This window comes from Rasamsonia byssochlamydoides (assembly GCF_041956645.1).
Source record: "Rasamsonia byssochlamydoides strain NRRL 3658 unplaced genomic scaffold VTN77scaffold_60, whole genome shotgun sequence".
Classification (NCBI taxonomy): Eukaryota; Fungi; Ascomycota; class Eurotiomycetes; order Eurotiales; family Trichocomaceae; genus Rasamsonia; species Rasamsonia byssochlamydoides.
In genome coordinates, this window is record NW_027192443.1 from 68,323 (window position 1) to 88,292 (window position 19,970).

General features: G+C 48.3%; 6 protein-coding genes across 6 annotated transcripts; 4 read left to right on the forward strand and 2 right to left on the reverse strand.

Annotated features, from left to right (window-relative positions):
* Nucleotides 1-187: 187 nt before the first annotated feature.
* VTN77DRAFT_7498 (uncharacterized protein) lies at nt 188-2,182 on the reverse strand (the record flags this gene model as incomplete). Its single annotated transcript, XM_069423892.1, has 5 exons — nt 188-277; nt 331-541; nt 610-1,837; nt 1,893-1,973; nt 2,071-2,182. The coding sequence occupies 5 exons, from the start codon at nt 2,180-2,182 to the stop codon at nt 188-190; spliced, it is 1,722 nt and encodes a 573-aa protein (XP_069275395.1).
* Nucleotides 2,183-2,919: 737 nt separating this feature from the next.
* Nucleotides 2,920-4,281, forward strand: VTN77DRAFT_7499 (uncharacterized protein; the record flags this gene model as incomplete). Its single annotated transcript, XM_069423893.1, has 6 exons — nt 2,920-2,985; nt 3,121-3,261; nt 3,344-3,506; nt 3,564-3,778; nt 3,925-4,065; nt 4,165-4,281. 6 exons carry the CDS (start codon nt 2,920-2,922, stop codon nt 4,279-4,281), a joined length of 843 nt encoding a protein of 280 aa, XP_069275396.1.
* Nucleotides 4,282-5,996: 1,715 nt separating this feature from the next.
* Nucleotides 5,997-6,494, forward strand: VTN77DRAFT_7500 (uncharacterized protein; the record flags this gene model as incomplete). Its single annotated transcript, XM_069423896.1, has 1 exon — nt 5,997-6,494. The coding sequence occupies one exon, from the start codon at nt 5,997-5,999 to the stop codon at nt 6,492-6,494; it is 498 nt and encodes a 165-aa protein (XP_069275397.1).
* Nucleotides 6,495-7,309: 815 nt separating this feature from the next.
* VTN77DRAFT_7501 (uncharacterized protein) lies at nt 7,310-10,706 on the forward strand (the record flags this gene model as incomplete). The annotated part of the gene is made up of 7 exons (XM_069423897.1): nt 7,310-7,396; nt 7,455-7,794; nt 7,857-9,443; nt 9,501-10,056; nt 10,111-10,232; nt 10,298-10,585; nt 10,681-10,706. 7 exons carry the CDS (start codon nt 7,310-7,312, stop codon nt 10,704-10,706), a joined length of 3,006 nt encoding a protein of 1,001 aa, XP_069275398.1.
* Nucleotides 10,707-13,223: 2,517 nt separating this feature from the next.
* On the reverse strand, nt 13,224-14,209 carry VTN77DRAFT_7502 (uncharacterized protein; the record flags this gene model as incomplete). Its single annotated transcript, XM_069423898.1, has 4 exons — nt 13,224-13,587; nt 13,646-13,954; nt 14,006-14,045; nt 14,101-14,209. 4 exons carry the CDS (start codon nt 14,207-14,209, stop codon nt 13,224-13,226), a joined length of 822 nt encoding a protein of 273 aa, XP_069275399.1.
* Nucleotides 14,210-14,723: 514 nt separating this feature from the next.
* On the forward strand, nt 14,724-18,133 carry VTN77DRAFT_7503 (uncharacterized protein; the record flags this gene model as incomplete). Its single annotated transcript, XM_069423899.1, has 5 exons — nt 14,724-15,632; nt 15,688-16,119; nt 16,194-17,199; nt 17,254-17,994; nt 18,111-18,133. The coding sequence occupies 5 exons, from the start codon at nt 14,724-14,726 to the stop codon at nt 18,131-18,133; spliced, it is 3,111 nt and encodes a 1,036-aa protein (XP_069275400.1).
* Between the last annotated feature and the right edge of the window lie 1,837 nt (nt 18,134-19,970).

Sequence of the window (19,970 nt, forward strand, 5' to 3'; positions counted from 1 at the left end):
CGTTATCCATGGGAGACTGAAACTAGGCCTTACAACAAATGTGAGGAGCTCAGTGAGTCCATACGTCGGTGCACATACGTCGTGAAGAAAGATCCAGGAGCCAAGCAGTCGGGATACCACTACCCTCCTGCTCAAACCTCCGCCACATACCATTCGGGTCGAAGTACACGTGATAAAACTCCCATTCCTATGCCTTCGCATTGCTTCTCTTAGCGGCTGCTGCTGTCGTCTTCAGAGCCGCAGGGGCATCTTCTTGCGGCATATACAATTCCACGAGCTAAACGAGTCAGCAAAACTGATCCTCGGGTCTGGTTTCGATATGCTACTCACTTGTAGACACGGAGCAGAAGAGAACTCCTCATCCTTAAAGAGCGTCTTCAGTTCATCCCTGGTCTTCACCTGGTATGTCTTGTATTCGGCCTTCTTAGCGCCAAAGGTCGAAGGGACATCTATGAATCTCCATGGTTGAATGTCATTGTAGCTCTCTTCCCAGCCATGGATGTAACGCTCAATAGTGTACCCATTGTTGCAGATCACGAATCTGGACTGAGTCAATGCGCCATCTGGAGACGGAAGGGAATCCTTCTGCACCCAGGTTCCGGGACTTACATGATCGGTTTCAATCCTCGCCTCAGTATCGTACTCATTTCCTGTACAGTGAACTGGAAGCTCCCATCTCCCACGAAAAGGATTGTCCGACGGTTGTTTCTTTCCTTTGCTGCCAATGCAGCGCCCTGACAAGCTCCAACTGAATAGCCAATACTGCCCCACAGAACTTGACTCAGCGCTGTTACCCCTTTCGGAAATCTGGTCTCCCAGATACCAAAATTCGCAGTCCCTGTTTCCGTTATGATAATGTCCTTCTCTCTCAGCCATTGGCCGACAGTGGGCCACAACCACGCGTGAGTTATAGATGTCACAGTGGAGTTCTGTTCCTTTTGGGGGACAGCATTTGTGATCTGGGGAACGGGACTAGTGTTCAATTTTCCTATTCCCTGGACGACCTTCCGTAAAACCCCCTTCATGTCGATATCAGGGTACTCCGAGTATCTCACTCGCACATAGGTGCTGTGAAAATCGATAGTGGAGAGCTGTCCGATCCGGTACGTAAATCCGGCAGTATTAAAGTCAGACTTGATCGCACCAATGCTGAGGATAAGGTCAGAAGATTCGACGATCTCCCGCACGCCCTCATTGGACCCGTCACCGGCATAAACGCCACCATAATTGCGATGTGTCTCATCCACCGCTCCCTTGCCCATCGGGGCTACAAAGGTGGGTAAGCCAGAAGCCTCAACGAGATCATGAACTTCTTGTAGAACGTGGTGCCGGATAGCACAAGCGTCGACAAGGATGATTGGATTCTTCGCTCTATGCAGATATTTCAAGACCACATCAACCACGTATTCCTCTTTCTCTGGATCGTTCGGAGGTCTGGTGAGGTCTATTGGAGTCTTCAATCGCTCGCCTTCCACCTTCCCCTGAACTATGTCCATTGGAAGAGCGATATAGACTGGTCTACTGCGAATCCAACACTCCCGGATCGCGTTGTCAATCAATGTGGCAGCCTCATAGGGATTGTTGAGCCTAGCCACTGAGCATGAAATGCCAGCGCTCATATCCACAAACACGTTGAAGTCACCATTGCCGAGAGTGTGATGCAAAAGCCTCCCATCACGCTGAGCTATGGTACTGGGCTGTCCGACAATATGAACAATTGGGACATATTCAGAATAGGCTCCTGCAATGGCGTTGAGGGCAGACAACTCGCCCACCCCAAAGGTCGTGACCAAAGCAGCAATTCCGTTCACTCGGGCGTAACCATCCGCGGCGTATCCTAGAGGCTGGAATCAATCTCTGTCACCTTTCCATCGGCGACATAACCAACGTACCAGCGTTGAGCTCGTTACAATTGCCCACCCATTCAAGGCCGCACTTGGGTATGTAATCCAATGATACAAGGTTATAATCGCCTAATAATAATATCCGTCAGTATCAGTTTGCGAAGTCTGGCTTCAAAGTTTTAAGAAAAAGAAAAAGAGAGAAAGAAAAAGAAAAAAAAAAGAATACCAGGGACGCCATGGACTGAACGAATCCCAACCTCATAAAGGCGGCGGTAGAGATATTCTGCGACGTCGATAGGCTGCTTTAGCTCCCTTGTAACAATGTCGTAGGATGCCATGGCTATATTGACGGGACAATCACCGTATGGACGAACTCACTCAAATCCTAGCTTTTTGTAAACAGACGGAACGCAATGCAAGAAAGACCAGCGAACTGGCTATTGCTATATAAAGCACATTTCAACGGTGTCGAGCCACAGGGGCAGCAAGCCCCCGTCAGCTCCGTTACTTAGTCATGATGTAACTCATTGTATATGGGAGACTCTGGCCAGCGCCAGAGATTATGACGTACGGGCGCATTGTCGCCGACGGAGCTTGCAGCAGATCACGTGAAGGAAGTATCAGCGCATTGGAAGAGTCACGGAGTTGAGTCTTTGGCAGCAATCAAAGATGATTATTATTCTTGTTTGAGAAGAGCTCCAAGAGTTGGAGCTTCAGATCTCTTGAGTGCCTAAGCACTCTCTGGTCTGAAGTTAATAGCGGGTCGCGGGGTGTTCTTATCTCCGACGCGCGACTCTCCTCCGTATGGGACGGAGCAGTAGTTAGTAAGTGATATTATTGGTCAATACTGCCTACTGTAACGTTTTTCGCGGGCCGAGACCAGACGCGCTGATCATGTTGCGGCTTGTGCCTGTCCCAAATCAGATTGGCCCTAGCCTCTTGACTGAATAAATCACACAGGAAAAGATCACGATTGAATATTATTATTGAATAATTGGGGCTCTACTTCAGCCAAATCTGATCCTCACGGTGCATAGCTGCATTTTCCTTTCCTTCTTTCTAGCTGACCGCACAAATGTCCGAGAAGGGTAAGAGAAAACTGGCGGATCGACCGTCAGACAGGTCGTCCAAGAGAAGAAAGGTGAGTGACATAGATCTCGCTTCGTAGCATTCTGCAGTGTGGCAAGTAGGCTCTTACCTCGCAAATGCTTTCCAGATGCATATGCTATTGACCCCTTCCCATCGAGAAACTGAAGGAGCGACTGACTCGCTTTAGGGGGGCGGCAAATGGAGGAAACAGATGGCTGCACAGAGTGGCCGAACCACCATCGAGAACGGTGATTCGGGTGTCTTTCTGACTTGTGATATGGGCAAAGAGAGCAAGTGTCTTGCGGAAGCAATCGATCTCTTCACTCAGGTCAGCAACACAGAAACATTCCGCCCTGTCTTGGTCTGGTAGGCAGCATTTCAAATCCACTAACACAACCATACTAAATTAGAGCACTGAAGCATCTAGAGGCGACCAAGGATCGCCCGACGTCGAGTCGGAAGAAGATGGTGTCGACGACATTGAAGCGCAGATCAAGAAAGAGGTCGAAGGTCTGCAACCAAAGTCAGCCACTCCTCGGCTCTTTCAAGCCATCAAATTGGATATTCCTTGTTGTAAGTCCGTCACGACCGTCAATTCGAGTTAGATGCTGCGATTAACTGTGACCCCAGTGAGCTTTATTCGGGTGGATAAATCTATAGACCCTGTTCAACTGGTCCACGGTCTTTGTCTGGATGCGCAAGCGAACCCTGACCAGAAAAAAAGCCGTTGGATTAAGCGAATGACGCCAGTCACCTCGATTCGCAAGACTCTCAAGGTCGACCTGTCCGAGTTCGCGAAAGAGATCCTCCAACCCCATTTCCATGCAGGAGGTGGGCCCAAGAAGGTTAGTTAACTCTCACATATGCATGACCATTAGCCATTCGAGACTCGTGGCAGTTGAGGATGATACCACGATGTGATGGAATAGCAAATTTTTGGAGCGAATTTAGCAGGTGTAGTCCACACAGCTGATAGTTTCTTTTGCAACAGTACGCTATCCGCCCCACTATCAGGAACAATGAGCAATTCAACAGGGATGACATTATCAAAACCGTGGCGGATGCAGTCGGTACAGAACACAGTGTTGACCTCAAAAACTATGACTTGATGATTTTGGTCGACGTTTTTCAAGTGAGTCTTTCCCTCGTACACATATATGCATCCTTCCTTCAACAAATACCTTGATTGTGAATTCTTTCTTGAGCCTGTTGTTGACCGTATGCAATGCAGAACGTTATTGGAATGAGCGTGGTCGGGAGCGATTATGATAAACTGAAGCGGTTCAACCTAGCTGAGATTTACAGTCCAACCCCGAAGCCACAGGCGTCTCGACAACCCGAGGCTTAGCAAATGCTAGACCATGATGGTAACAACAGGCGCTTGATTCTGACGCGCAGCCTTCTTCATTATATAACTGTTGCGATGACTGGGGCCTGGCTACAGAGTCCTCTGTACAAGAATGGTCTCACCGATTCCCGCAACATGACGCTGCGGAGTTAACATCAGAAAGGTCATTGGCAGATAGCAATCATGTTTAATTGAAATGACGCGTAATAATATCCTGTCAGGACGACCGGTGCCATCCAGGTACCCAAGACTACTTCCGTATCAAAGTAATCTATTGTTGACCGCTCGCTAACTTGACGGGAGAGCCCAGGCGCCTTCACGTTCTCCAAACATTCATGTGCTTAGCGTCGCGCGAAGAAGACTTGGCATATCCATGGATGTAAATCCCATCGTCTCGAGAAAGTCGAAATTATTTTACCCAAGTCATCCGGGTCTTGATCAACACTACGGATGGCTGCCGTGAGTCCATGACACGCGATCTCGTAAAACGCCATGGGGAGCACGCTCGTCTGTGAGGACACTTCTTCCATCAGAAGACCCCCTAGATTATTGTCACAAGTTCCTGGAGGTGTGGATGTCCCCATTATTATTATTTGCAGGTCCCGAACTGTTTAATTTGGCTTCTCGCCAATGCGGGCCTGTGATTGGCGGCGCCAAGCGAGGGGACAGGGCAACGTACCGGGTCGAAACAGCGCCTTCCTTAGTCGAGGAGCCCTAGGCGAGTCTCAGAATCACGGCGATTAATTATCAATGGCTCATCTCAGCGTTGTCTGGATCTATCTGAATCATTTGTCGTCCTGCAAGTGTTCTGCTGCATGCTGCTGACCGCTGACCTCGGTCTCAGACGATCACAAGCCGTTCATGGTTAGCTCGTCCTCTTTTCCAGCCATCATCTGAATCTCAGTGCATTGAGCTGGCCGTTTTCCTTTCTTTCGAATCCACCTGGGTGTACCATATCTGGCGGAGAACGTCCGATCACGGATGGAATCCCCGGAAGGATGCACTAACGCCACCCATGATTCGGTATTGCTTTTTATCTACGGAATATGTTGGCGGATTCCGCCCCTGTCTTGCGGTTCATTCGTCCGTAAGGGTGTTCCCAGTTACTTACGATGTGGCCTTCTATGTCAGTCAAAACATCTCTTTTCTTTGATAGTTCTTAGCCTTCTTTAACGTCGCACTTTGTCATTGTGTGGAATGAAACTTGATGTCTCTATCAGCCGAGAATTCATTTTTAATCTATTCTTTTTTTTTACTTCTTCATTCTCCTCGTCCTAGTTGTAGAAATGTATTTACCTCCATTTGGGATATTTGACGGTCATTCCTTCTCCAAAATACCCCAGGATATCAGTGTTTCTGCTCCCATGTCTCCTGGTGTGTCGGAGTCAAGTAGACTTCAAAATGTGGTTCAATTATTGTTTCCTCCCACGGTCCATATCCAGAATGTGGATATCTTGGAGGGTCACATCCATCATCTTCGCCTGCTAAAACTGTCGAATGGGCTGCAATTAGTTCTAAAATCCTCACCATCATCTGCAATACCTCTACTTCGTCGGGAACGCCTCTCTTTGGAGACTGAGGCTCGAGCACTCGCATTACTCGGGCAATGTGCGAATCCCTGTATCCCTCAGCTCTTTCATTATAACCCTCAAGGTGGCTCTCTGGGTACGGCATTTCTGTTACGGCAGCATGTGAGAGGTTCTACGCTTCTCGAAATGGAGCCGTTACTCACATCCGAAAATCGGAAGGACATCCAGCGACATTTGGGTTTCTTAGTTAATGTGATCGGTCAACACGTTTCGGCGTCATTTGGGCCCCTTGAGAAAGTTGCTTTTGGGGCGGGGAGCTATTCGTGGCGTCAAGCCTTCCTTTCTCTTTTTGAAGAGGTGCTTCGTGATGCGGAGGACCTGTTCATTCATCTCCCATATGCGGAGATCCGACGACAAGTCATTCGTCTTGCTCCTACACTGGAAGAAATCACACTGCCACGCCTCGTGATTGTCAACTTCGGCCGACCTTCTCAAGTCCTTGTCGATCCAGAGCTGAGACAATTGACGGGCATTGTAGACTTTGGCAGTGCCCTCTGGGGTGACGTCCTGATGGCTGAGGTTTTTGAAAACCCGTCAGATGCCCTTTTTGACGGCTTTGGCTCGAGTCTCCCAGACGAGCGGTCCCAGCACATCCGTCTTCTCCTGTACGTTATCTCTGACTAGACTCTAAACTAGTTTCTGCGATTGAAACTGACCACGTTCAGCTATGCCTGCTACCGCTACGTGTATAAGATCACGGAACTCTACTATCGCAACAACAACAGTCCAAGCGAGATTCAGGCGCGAAGGAGGCTAACAGAGATTCTCAAGGACATGGCAGCCACGGAATACGAATGATGCGTCCCGCCCTTTCCATCTCAGATCTTTACGATGTGACGGCCCGTTTGGAAAAAAAAATATGACGAGAGATATGGTGAGAGGTATAGAATGTACTGTACATGTAATACAGTAAAGAATAAGGCATAATGGCAAGGAATATAGCAAAATTATAGGTAGAAAACTTACCTGAAAAGGAAATAAAAACTATATAGTAGGTTTATAAACCTACGGGCCAAAAGTCCCTGGAGTAGACCAGATGTTTTCTCTTCAATCCAGTCGAGCCAAGGAAGACCTTAAGGCTTGTTCACCATAAATCTCACCAACGGATCCAAACACTTGTAATTCAGAGGGCCCGGAAGTTTCCCAACTTTCTGCGTAGCCTAAAGAACGGAAATCATTGTTATCTGCCCGATAAGGGACCTTGAGGGAGGGATTGCAAAGTGTTCCTTCCACTTGGCGCGGGGCGGATTGCCAAGCCACATGCATCACCTTTCCGGCCCTTCTTTCAGCCGCGGAACAGTGAGGGGCGGAACCTCCTAGGACAGCCTCAACGACTTCAACAGTTCTCAGTAATTCCGCTCGCTCGTTGAATGCTTGCCTGTCTATCGCTTGCAGCATATTCTCCTCTCTAATCCGCCTATTGGCGACGTTTGCCCTTGATGGCTCACTTCCTCAGAGGCAAGCAAGCGGGCATCCAAAATGACCTGTCCGAAGGGTTGTCGCCAGACCTCTTCGCGATTGATGATGTAGCACTTCCTCTCCGGGGAGCTCCTAAAAGGATTCGAAACTGACATCCAGATTTAGTTTGCTCGATACGGAATCAACTCCCAGATCAGTGCGATCGCATACGATCCTGTCCAGTCTCTCCTCGCCGTAGGCACCAATGACACTCAATTCGGTAGCGGGCAGATTTATGTCTTTGGACAGCGACGGGTCTCCGTTGTCTTCAATTTCCCACGCAAAGCATCCGCCAAATTCCTCCAGTTCTGCGCCGACAAACTAGTCAGCGTGGATTCGAAGAATGACGTCTGTGTCTTTTCGCTCGAGACGAAACGGATGCTTATATCCTATACTCCTCCAAGTAATGTCACTGCGTTACTGACTGATCCGAGTCTTGACTACGCCTTTCTTGGCCTCCAGAATGGTAAGTATCAGGGTCCATGGAAGAATTCTCTGAAAAGTTCGAAGACTTATTGGTTGGTCTAGGCGAGGTCATTGCGTACGATCTCGATCGTGAAATGTTGACCCCCTTCAAAATACCGAATCTGTGGTCAGAGCGGAATCCGCGAGTGCGGCTTGTTCCGGTCGTGTCCCTCGCATTCGCACCGAGAGACATTGGAAAGATTCTTATTGGATACCCAGAAGGGGCTGTTATATTTTCTGTGAAACAGAACATACCCCAAAAGTATTTCGAGTATGAAGTTCCTGCGGGTGCTGCGGGTGGTGACTCGGATCCGACTCGCTCACGCGAAGCACGCAAACCAAAACTGACCAAGGCTCTATGGCATCCCACAAACACATTTGTCTTAACCATTCATGAAGATACGAGCCTGGTTTTCTGGGACGCCAAGGATGGTCGAATGGTAATGGCCAGGACTATCCAAGACGTCAATATTGACCGGCCAGGGTCACGTTCAGAGAGTCGAGGACTGACCCCAGGGACCTTTTCACTCAAAGAACCAATCTTTCAAGCTGCCTGGTGTGCAAAAGAGAACCCCGAAGATACAGGCCTATTGATTGCCGGTGGTCGGCCGACGACTGAAAAAAGCAAAGGACTGACCTTCTTGGATCTCGGAGTGACACCGAATTATCAGACATCTTCCTGGCAAATGCTCTCGAAATACTTTGAGACGCCCAGACGTCAGATCAATCTTCCAACGCCTCCGGGTGCAGAAGTTGTTGATTTCTGTCTTATTCCGCGTTCGTCGCCCTACTTTGCCGGTGCCCAGGATCCAATTGCCATCATCGCTCTGCTATCATCCGGAGAATTAGTCACCCTTAGCTTTCCTAATGGCCACCCTATCTCACCTACAAATATGCTCCACATCTCGCTCTCCTTCGTCCATCCGTTCGTGAGCAAGATGGTCCTGGCTACTGTTAGTCGATCGAATTGGCTCGGGTTGAAAGAGAAACGATCTCAAGGCCCAAGGTTCCTCCTTGGAGGCGCCGAGAGTAAAAAGCCCTTGAAGCGTTTTGAAGATCGTAATATCGCGGTAACGGCCCATGCTGATGGGGTGATTCGTCTCTGGGATGCTGGCCATGATGATGAGATAGAAAACGGCGAGGTGGTCCAGGCAGATTTGCCTCGCGCCGTCGGTCGCGACGGAAACATCGATATCACTCTGATGTCTTTTTCAGGCGCTTCGGGTGAATTGTCGGTTGGTCTCAGAAGTGGAGAGATTGTAGTCTTCAGATGGGGACGAAACCAGAACGTTGGACGCGAGCTTCCTGCAGGGGCAAACGAGGGTCCGGGGAAGTTAACGAATATTACACACAGGACCGATCCAACTCTAAGGGATGGACTGCTTCCGTTAACCCTCTTGGAAACGCACCATGGGCCCGCCACAGCACTCAAACAGAGCGACGTTGGATTTGTTTGTGCTGGTTTCGAAGAGGGTAATCTTGTGGTCGTCGATCTCCGCGGTCCTGCGATCATATATAATGCCGATATCCGTGAATTTGTGAAGGCACAGAATAAGCGAAGTAGCATAAGGAAAAGTCGCACGCAAGATGGTCCACCTGCGGAATGGCCTACCTGCATTGAGTTTGGTGTTTTGACTCTGGAAGGAGAAGGTACTCTAGAAGAGATACTTATCTATTCTAAAAGGTAACGCTGACAATGTTGTCTAGATTATTCGAGCATCTGTTGTTTTGTTGGAACGAATCGGGGCAACCTCGCTACCTTTAAGATCTTGCCTGCAAGCAATGGGACGTACTCGGTCTCCTTCGTCGGGGCTATATCACTTGAGGATAAAGTCATTAGCATCAATCCTATTGACGCAAACTCGGGTAGCCCGGCGCTGGCGACCCCAACAGCCGTGTCCGGTCTGAGAAATGGCATCAAAGTTCATGGAGTTGTTGTGGCCGTAACTCCATCCGGTTGCAGGATCTTCAAACCCGCAACATCGAAAGGGGCTTCCAAGGAATGGGACGACAAACTGTGCGATTCTGCGGCTGTTGTAAAAACTGAGGGCAGAGGTTACAGTCTCGTTGGCCTCTTTGGAGACGGAAATGCTCACGCGTATTCGATTCCGGCTCTCAAGGAGATTGGGTGCGCCGCGATCAGCAGTATCTTGGACGTAAGACGACTTTCGGAGGCCCTGATATCTCCGTCAGGCGACGTTCTCGGCTGGGTTGGACCTTCGGAAATTGCAATATTCAACGTCTGGGGCACTGGAACCGGACTGTGGGTGACATTGCTGGATCCTAATGCGGGTAAATCAAAACTGACAGGCAACAGGAAACCTTCGGATGACAAGCTGTTTAATGCTGAGGCGGTCATCCCTCCGCGGCCGACAATTTCGAATCTGCAATGGATCGCAGGAACTCAATATGTTTCACCAGCTGACATGGACCTGCTGAGTATGTTATTCACCCAGTCTAGACGCGGAGTTATAGTGGTTGCTTTCTCTGACATTTTCATCCAGTTGCTGGTCCCGATCGACCTCCTTCGAGGCAGGAGTTGGAGCAAATGCGGCTCGAGGAACGTGAACGACGTCAGGCTCTTCGAGAGGGCCGTTCCACGACCCAAGGCTCAGCTTCTGGCTCAGAAAACGAAAGTTACTGGGCTTATATGCAACGGCAGGTGCAAGAACGAACGGAACGGCTTGGTATCACAGGTGATAGCATGGAAAGACTGGAGGAAAACAGCAGTAGTTGGGCTAGAGATGTGAACAAGTATATCCAGGCTCAAAAAAGGAAGGCTGTTCTTGGTGGTAATGTTTCCCTCCAATCCCTGCTCACAATCTGTATACTATTTTATCACAAAAGTATATATTATGGATGATAAGCTGACACAAATGCTTAACAGCTCTAGGATCGAAGTTTGGGTTCTGATATGAGATGGGTTTGTGCTTGTAATGGTTTAGGTTCTCGGCGAGGAGGCTGTCTTTCTTTCTTTCTCTTTCTCTCTTTCTTCAACACGTCAGGCCTGACGTGGCTCTCTTCTATCAAGTGCAGCTTAGTGATGATACCAATGATTAATTTTACTGTTGACCCTTGTTGCTTGTCTACAACTTCATCTTACAGGTTCTTATGAGTATGCTTTTTGTTATTCGTATTTTGATTTCATTGGAAGATAAGATAAAATTGAGAAAGAATCCTTCACTAGTTACAGGTCAATTATTGCCTCTTGCTTCCGAAGGATACACACTACGCTGTGTCCCACATTTTTTGTTGTGATATGCATGAATGTCTGAGAATTAGAAGTGGCACATAGGTACACTACATCATCGCTGCGTGAGAAGGCAGTTAGAAGCAGGTAAGGATACAACAAGGGGATCAATGTGCTTACCTGTTTGCAGCCATAAAGGCAAGGCAGACAGATTTCCAGATCAGAACAGCCGTTTACCCCATCTTTCTTCATATGGCGCCATGATCTCCTCGTGATCCTTCCGAAACTGGGCTCTGACTTTGTCCTTGCACTTATTCAGATACGCCAGGCGTGCCTGAGCCTGGGGGTTGCCTCTGTTTTGTGGATCGGCGACAAGGCGAAGGATCTCTTCGTTGAAGGACGTAAGAGCCGACCTGAAACACCAGTTATTCCAGCGGACCGCAGAAATAACCTGCATCGTGTGACATTCCTTGCACGGAACAGGAATGTCGCGACACTCAGGAACAACCCCCAGTTTGCCCCAATTCCGAGGCAGGGGTGAGGGCTTGTCCAATTCATGTCCACAGGTGAAGATGAACATGGCGTCGTGTCGTTCTTTAGTAGGTTAGGTTGGGTGTCTTTGTTGATTTCCTTTTTTGGCTTGTATAGACGATCAGCTAATGAATAAATGATCCAGCACGCGTTCTACATACCTTGACAAACAGATGATAACGATGATCGCGAAGATAGATTGATTTGATGCGTTATGATTGAGCGCGTATGAGAAGTTGAGATGGTTTGTATTGTGTGAGGAGAGCACAGTGTGCAGTGTGGGTGGAGAGAAGAGCAAAAAGAAAACCCCCCTCTCGGGAAAAACAGGAAAACGAGATGGGAATCAATCGGGCAAAGAAGGGACAATGTCTGACCAGAGAAATTCCAGAAAGAAGAATTCAATTCCACACAGACGATGGACGAATCGTTGATGCGAGATCGGAGACTCTTGGAAACTCTCAGTCTACCGGGAAAGACCGCCTATTTTCTTGTTTACATACAGGGAAAGCTCCAAACTTACAGGCTTATACACCACGAGTCCATCTATTATGTCTTTGGTACGGTATCTATGTATTGGACGGTTTTTGTCTCGCAGGAACCTGGCCTTACGCGATGGAACCCACTGACTGACAGCGACAGCTCTCATACTGTCTCGGAAGGTTTCGTCCCGACAATTGAGATCTAGGTCTTAGGTACATACCTGGTAGGTGAGAGAGAGCGTCTTCACTCGACTTGTTTACTTGCTTGCCTGCTTGCTGGGAAGGTAGTGAATTCTGTTCTGCATAGAACAATCCAGAAATTATATACCTATATACCTAGGTACGTTGCCATGACTAGGCTAGCTGATGATGATGCCTTCAAAAAAAGGGATTTCGAGAAACATGCCCGACCATGTAGCCAGGTTCTTCCCTTCTTCTTCTCTTTTTCCTTTTACGGTACATTACCCAAGAGTCTAAGAGGTTTATCAGAGTCTAGCGGGAGCTGGGAGGTCCAGGAACAAAGCGATGTCATTCTCACACATGAAGCCATGAAGCATGAAGCAAACAGTACGTACGGTTATCTGAGACAAAGGACGGGATGGAATCATCGATTCATAAGGATTTTTTTTTGAGCTTAGCTTACGTTCAGCCTTGTATATACACACAGTAGATTCTCATGATTTGGATGATCTTCCCTAACTGACTATCATCTAATTTTTTTTTAGTCTTGTCAGCTAAGAGTTCAGGCAGTTCGCAGTCAAAATAGATCGATTGGCTTGATCGTTCACGTCGACAGGGAAGGTTGCAAGTAGTTGAATCCAGTTGAAGGTTGTTGACTCCTAAGTAAGATTGGTTGGATCTTGACTGTCCCCAAACGTACCAAGTTGAGAGAAGATAATTCCAGAATCGAGACAAAAAGTCACATAACATAGAGCAACTGTAATTCAGCTACCTAACTAAATGTTAAGACGGTGGGTTTCTTAAACCGTGAAGATAAAGATGTCTTCGTAAATGAAATTTATAAAGGGTCGACCCCGTCCATCTAGTTCATGAAAATGAAAATGCATCGTCCGTGTAGAGGCGATATGCATGAAAGAAGAAGAAAAAACAACGTCAGAAACTCGTCAGCAACATGCGTGGTCAATCATAAATCGCCATAAGAAATAAATCCAATATCCAATATCCATCCAACTGCGTGCATGGTATAAGATAAAAAGCGACGCGATTAGTTTAGTGCACCATCAGTTCCGGTTGATGTTGCTGCGGCTGCTGAGCTGACCCAGAAGCCTCGTCCTTTGACTCGGCGTCGTCGGCCATTTCGACATCCTCGTCGCCGTCTTCAACCTCTTCCTCTTCCACTTCCAGGTCCTCTTCCTCATCTTCACTCTCGGCTTCGATATCCTCACTTCCAGCATCGGAGTCGTCGCCTTCCATGTCCTGATCTTCGGCTAGGCGTTCGGCTTCTTCAAGTTCCTTGATAAGGGCCGCCTCTAATTCAGCCTCTTCGGCACCATAAGCGGTGCCATCATCATCCAAAGCATCAGCCTCGGGCTGGTCAGGTGGGTATTCTGCTGGAGCCGATTCCTCGGAATCCCTGAAAGATAAAAAATCAGCTTCCATAATCTATGTTAAAGTCCACTTGCAGTACGCACCATTTGATGGCGAATCTTGTCACTCGCGGCTTCTCCGCGAGGACATTGCGGCGTACCCGTTCAATGATGGGCTTCGCCGGGGGGTCTGCATTCAGTTCATCCGAGTCGTACTCGTTGTTAACGTAGTATCCCACACGGACGAACTCGCGACCGTCGTAGCTGCACGTAAGCAATATCACGGTAACACCCAGGATCTCAGATGTGGGAATCCGCTTCAGGTCTGGTGGGTCGGCTTCGAAGATAAACTTGTTGACCCCAATAGGAATGGGGCCAACCAAGAGGGAGTCGAGCTCCTGGTCATAATCGGATCTGAACAGTCAGAAAGACGACACACTATCTTATCCGGAGGGGTCAACTTACGAGGTGGCGGAGCCCACATAAGTAAGCTTCCATTCAAGGTCTGAACCATCGTCAGTAATCGGAATTGCGCAACCACAATCTCGTTGCAGGTTTACCTTTTTGAAGCTGTTCGAGACACTCGAAGGTGATCTCAAACTGGTAGGGCGCAAGAAATGGCGCGGGGTTATTGAGAACCTTCACGCCTAGAAGGGAGACGACGGACATTGTGGTCCAGGTATTGTCTAGAAGACACCCAATAAAAAGAGATCAATTTTTGGGTTGTTCGAGTCAACGCTTATAAGTTAAACCACACCACAGCGACCGGGGTGTTGGAGAAGATAGATAAGGGCATGTATTGATATAGGGAGCCACACATTTAAATGGTCCCAGACGCGCCTAACCTTCGACCGCGTCCTGCCTGGTATGCTCGCGCCTGCCCTCCAATCACGTGATCTGAATCCTTCGCATGATTGCCGGCTTTCACAATAATGCTATTCCCGGACCATCGTGGCAACCTCATTCAGTACGACAATCCATACCGTATCCTTGCAGCGAATCCCGGTGTTTCTGGTATTTGCGGAATAATTCCCACTTTGTTGCGATATCTTTGTTTTCACATTCCAGGTTAGCGCCCTTTTTTATGGTCTTGATGCTGCTCCTGAATGCTGACCTTTTGTGGTTGTCCAGGTAGAATTCTCCTTCGTCTTCGTTTTACCTTACGCGTCGCGCAGTCGTTGTCATGGCTGAAGATGAGGCAGAGAAGGCCTTTTTCCAAGCTCAGGCCATGAATAGGGATTCTGTGAGCTTTGATGGTGCAGTTGAGGGACCTGGTTCCGATCACTCAGATTCAGAAGACTATGATCCCTCAAAAACACTACAAGATCAACTCTCCGCTTCTCTAGAAGAACCCAAGCAAAGTGATTCGCAAGATACCCCCACAGACAATGTTCCTTCCGCTTCAGATCCTGCAAAAGATTCTTCCTTGCCCCCCGACACGGATCAGCCCAAAGACACATACCCTTCCCAGCCCCCGTCCAGAACCGAGTCGAGAGCTTCAGCGTCCAATCCTTCATCTACTGTTTATGTACAACCGAAGACCAAAACCATGGGTGGCTTTGTTGTTGAGGATGATGAGGAAGACGAAGAGGAAGACAAGGATGAAGCAGAGTATGAGCCACCTGCTGTGCTAGGAGGTGTTGAAGACGTTGGACCTGTGTCTGCAAGCATGTCTGAGCGTCCCATCTCTGAAAATGCAAATGAAACTGTTTCTACCTCTGGTGTATCAATACAACCCCCTGCGCCAGACATGGCCAGCTCCAAAGATGTTTCTAATAACTCTTCTTCTTCCCATCCCACTTCTGTCACTTCGCAAAGTGGTGGCTCTTTTGCCCCTGGTCAAAATATGTACAATGTACAAGCTGGAGACATTACTGATAGCCCTGCACCCACTCCTACCACCGCTGTTCCGTCAGCTTCTAGAGGCCGACTGCCTCATGATCGTGTTGGGATATTGGAGGATAGAATCAAAGAAGATCCCCGTGGTGATATTTCTGCCTGGCTGGAGCTCATCAGCGAGCACCAGAGCCGAAACAGAATTGACAGCGCTCGAGATGTCTATGAACGATTCTTCAAAGTCTTTCCGTCAGCAGTAAGTTTCACAACTCTTTTTTTTCATATGATGCATGGAGCTGACTTTGATGCAGGCTGAGCAGTGGGTCGCATATGTGAATATGGAATCTGAAAATAATGAGCTTTACCGTGTTGAGCAGATCTTCAACAGGACCCTTTTGAATATCCCTAACGTGCAATTGTGGACGGTATATCTCGACTACGTCCGTCGACGGAATCCCCTGACAACGGATACGACAGGCCAGGCAAGACGGATCATCTCCTCGGCGTATGATTTAGCACTTCAACATATCGGAATGGACAAGGATTCTGCTTCTATCTGGACAGACTATGTTCAATTTATTCGTTCAGGACCCGGTAATATCGGTGGCTCAAATTGGCAAGATCAGCAAAAAATGGATCTGTTGCGAAAAGCATACCAGAGAGCCATTTGCGTCCCTACCCATGCTGTTAACCAGTTGTGGAAGGAGTATGATCAATTTGAGATGGGCCTGAATAAACTCACGGTAACCCCCGCCACCCTTCTCTTAGAAAACTACAGTCTGCTCGATCTAACACCAGTGCTTTTATTATCATCTAGGGTCGGAAGTTCCTCCAGGAGAAATCACCTGCCTACATGACCGCTAGAAGTTCCTATACGGAATTACAGAACATCACGCGGGACCTTAATAGGACCACTCTACCGCGGTTACCTCCGGCTCCAGGCTTTGAGGGAGACGTCGAATTCAACCAGCAGGTGGAAATATGGAGACGATGGATTGACTGGGAAAAGGGCGATCCATTAGTCTTGAAAGAGGAAGATCCTGCCAGCTTCAAGGGCCGAGTGTTGTATGTCTACAAGCAAGCGTTGATGGCCTTGAGGTTTGTGCCGGAAATATGGTTTGAGGCGGCAGACTTCTGCTTCCAGAATGGCATGGAAGCGGAAGGCAATGACTTTTTGAAGCAAGGGATAGAAGCCAATCCAGAGAGCTGTCTGCTTGCTTTCAAACGCGCTGATCGATTGGAAATCAGCACTGAATCTGAGCAGGATCCCAAAAAACGCGGAGCGAAAGTCAGGGAACCTTACGACAAACTACTGGATGCACTATACGACCTAATCGCAAAGGCCCGCGCCCGCGAAGCACAAGATATCGCCCGTATTGAAGAGACCTTTGCAAGTTCCCAGGCAGAGAGTACCCCCGTTCACGAGGACGACGATGAAGATGAGCGTGGAAGCGAGGCTAAGGCAAAGGAGGCTGCGAAAAAGAGTCAAATCGACGCGGTCCGAAATGCACACGCTACGCAGATTGGGATCCTGTCGAAAACTATCTCATTTGCGTGGATCGCCTTGATGCGTGCGATGCGTAGAATTCAAGGAAAGGGCAAACCCGGGGAGTTGGCTGGCTTTCGACAGGTCTTTGCTGATGCTCGAAAGCGTGGTCGCATTACCAGTGACGTCTACATAGCGAGCGCCTTGATTGAGTATCACTGCTACAAGGATCCTGCGGCTACAAAGATTTTTGAGCGTGGTGCGAAGCTATTCCCAGAGGACGAGAACTTCGCGCTTGAATATCTGAAACACCTGATTGACATCAACGACGTCACCAGTAAGTATCTCATTCCGCCCTGTCTTGATTTCAATGCTAATCTATCTTTTTTAGATGCCAGGGCCGTTTTTGAGATGACTGTCAGGAAACTGGCGTCAAATCCGGACAATGTGCACAAGGCCAAACCTATCTTTGCTTTTCTTCACGAATACGAGTCTCGATATGGTGATCTGGTCCAAGTCATCAATCTTGAAAACCGTATGCGTGAACTTTTCCCTGATGATCCCACCCTATCCCAATTTTCACATCGCTATTCGACACCAACCTTTGATCCTACGGCTGTGCGACCGATCATATCGCCGACTCAAGCCAGGCCGAAATCCGTAGCCCCAGTAGAGCAGGCGGGGTCGGTTCGGGGAACACCTACTCCGCGGTATCTTGATGCTCCATCGACAAACTCGCCCAAGCGACCATTCCCTCTGGATGACTTCGATGATGACGATGCAAACCGACCCCGCAAGTTTGTCCGTGCAGAATCTCCTTTCAAGAACGTTGCGACGCGGCGGTTAGACCAACAGAAACGGACTCAGCAGGTCAATGGCGGTGGAGCGGCCGGAGGACAGTTCAGACCGCAGCCGGCAGCCACTCCTTTGCCACGCGACGTCGTTCAGCTGTTGAGTATCATTCCACCGGCTTCTGCCTACAATGCCGGTAGATTCTCACCGGAGAAGATGGTGGATTTGCTTCGCAGAATAGATATACCGTCGTCAATATCCCAGCTCCGACCACCTCCACAGCCAATACAGGGCCTTGGCCTGGGCCACATGTCGACTATGGGGGCACAACCATACACTGGTAAGATTTAGTTTTTTTTTGTCTAGTTGTCACTGTATTCCTGAATAGTTTGATATTCACATTCTCCTGCTTGTAAACTCATTCCATGCTTGTCACTAACCGCAACCTCTTCACAGGTGGCTTCCCGACGGGTCACTGATAGTTCAGTCGTCACTGGTCAATAGCATTATTGTCCTTTCACCGTTCGTACATCGAATACTCACAAAATTATCACTGGCTTTCTGGCTCACTTCACCTTGTTGCTCCTTTTGTTCGCTCGCCTACCTCTCGGTTGGTTTCGGTTTGTTACCGACCTCACTCGGTTCATTCCCACGAATTTGCATCTGACGGTTACGGCGTTTTGAGGACATCACTGATGCAGACGGTTTGAATAACGCTACAAACCAAATGTACAGAATCCTAATGGAAGGCAACCAAAATGCAAATGTTGAATATACCACCAAGCTAAAAGATTAACTTTGTACGATAAATGTATTGTAATGTAGTATCATTCGACTGATCTAGCTCTCAGAACGCCTAGCCATTGTATTGACTGACCCAGGCTGTGGATATTTGATGGCTTTTGCTTGCTACTTCTGTTCTCTTCAGGTGAAAAGCTAAAAATGAAGACTGATCCTCTAGAATCCTGGGGTGGATTGCTCTTCAGCCGTAAGCAAAATACGATTGGCCCAGGCGGCGAAGTCATTCAAGATCTTTGCCCTTGTCTTTTCCGAGGCCATCCAGGCATACGTTCAACTGTAGGGGCGGACATCTGGAATGTCTTTTGCTTGTTCGTAGATGCTCATTCCTAATTCAACCTTTGATCCCGCCAGAGGGTGGTTCTGAAACTTCTTTACGCTGGAAATGCGATTCCCGAGGTCAGACTAGTATCTTCAGTTTCAAGGAACGTTCACGAAGAAGCTATTTGGGACACCTTGCACTTGTGAACCAGTCAGATCCCAGAGGGCATCTCAAACCAACCTCCCTGGCGGTTCTTGCGACTGATTCCCTTTGAATGTAGCCAGAATTTCGAAATAAGAAGTAGCCATGAAGATAACGATAGCTACCTACGTGTAGTACTCATTAGTGAGCTTTACACGTCTATCAGGGTAGTATCCTCTAAGAGTCTCCCGATACGAAAAAGCTAGCTCCTCATACCTTCATCTCCAGCTTGTCTGCCAATTTGTGGTTGATCTCATTTCTTCTTCACCCAGACTTTCCTTTTCTGGAAATCACAACAGCTTCTCATTAGGAACCCATTGTGAGATCAGGTAAGCCTGTGACCCCACTGACTTCTTCAACCCAATACCCATCCTTCAACATACGGTCTCTGAGACAGTCTTCAGTCGCTGTGTTGCTTGCAAACTTTGTCATCTCCTTGACAACCACTCAAAACAATCGTCTTCCAGGTAATCAGATCTCAAAGCCAACCACCTGAGATCCTTACATCAAGATCCTTTCATCTCTTGCTCTTCTTGCTCGTTCTATACCTTATTCCTTCATCTGCCTATAGCCTCAGACTTGACGGTAGGTTTGAACTGACCTTTGATTCTTCAACTTCCCTTTGTTCCTTCCTCAGGAAGGACTGATACCCCTCTCCCGCTTTCCTTCTTCCCTTCTTTCTTCCTTTCTTGCTTCTTACCTTCCTTCCTCAACCCGACTTCCTCTTCCCTCTTCTGGGCTTTGGCACGCGTCATCCCTCTTTCCAGATACTGACACGCGTCTGCCTTCCCAAACCTGTTTGTTGACACTCCCCTCCCCTCGTCATCGACATTCTCTTCCACCCTCTTGTCATCTCTCCCTCTCCAACACGCGTCATCCTCTTTCTTCCCTTCATCTATCACATCCCACTTGTCATTCCGTCCACCTTGACTCATCGTCGATTGATATACAACGCGTAAATCGATCACTCGATACACGGCCTTGCCTTCGATATCTTTCAAGGCGTATCATATACTGGCAGCCGGTAAGTACAACACGCAAAGAGCTGCAGAGCA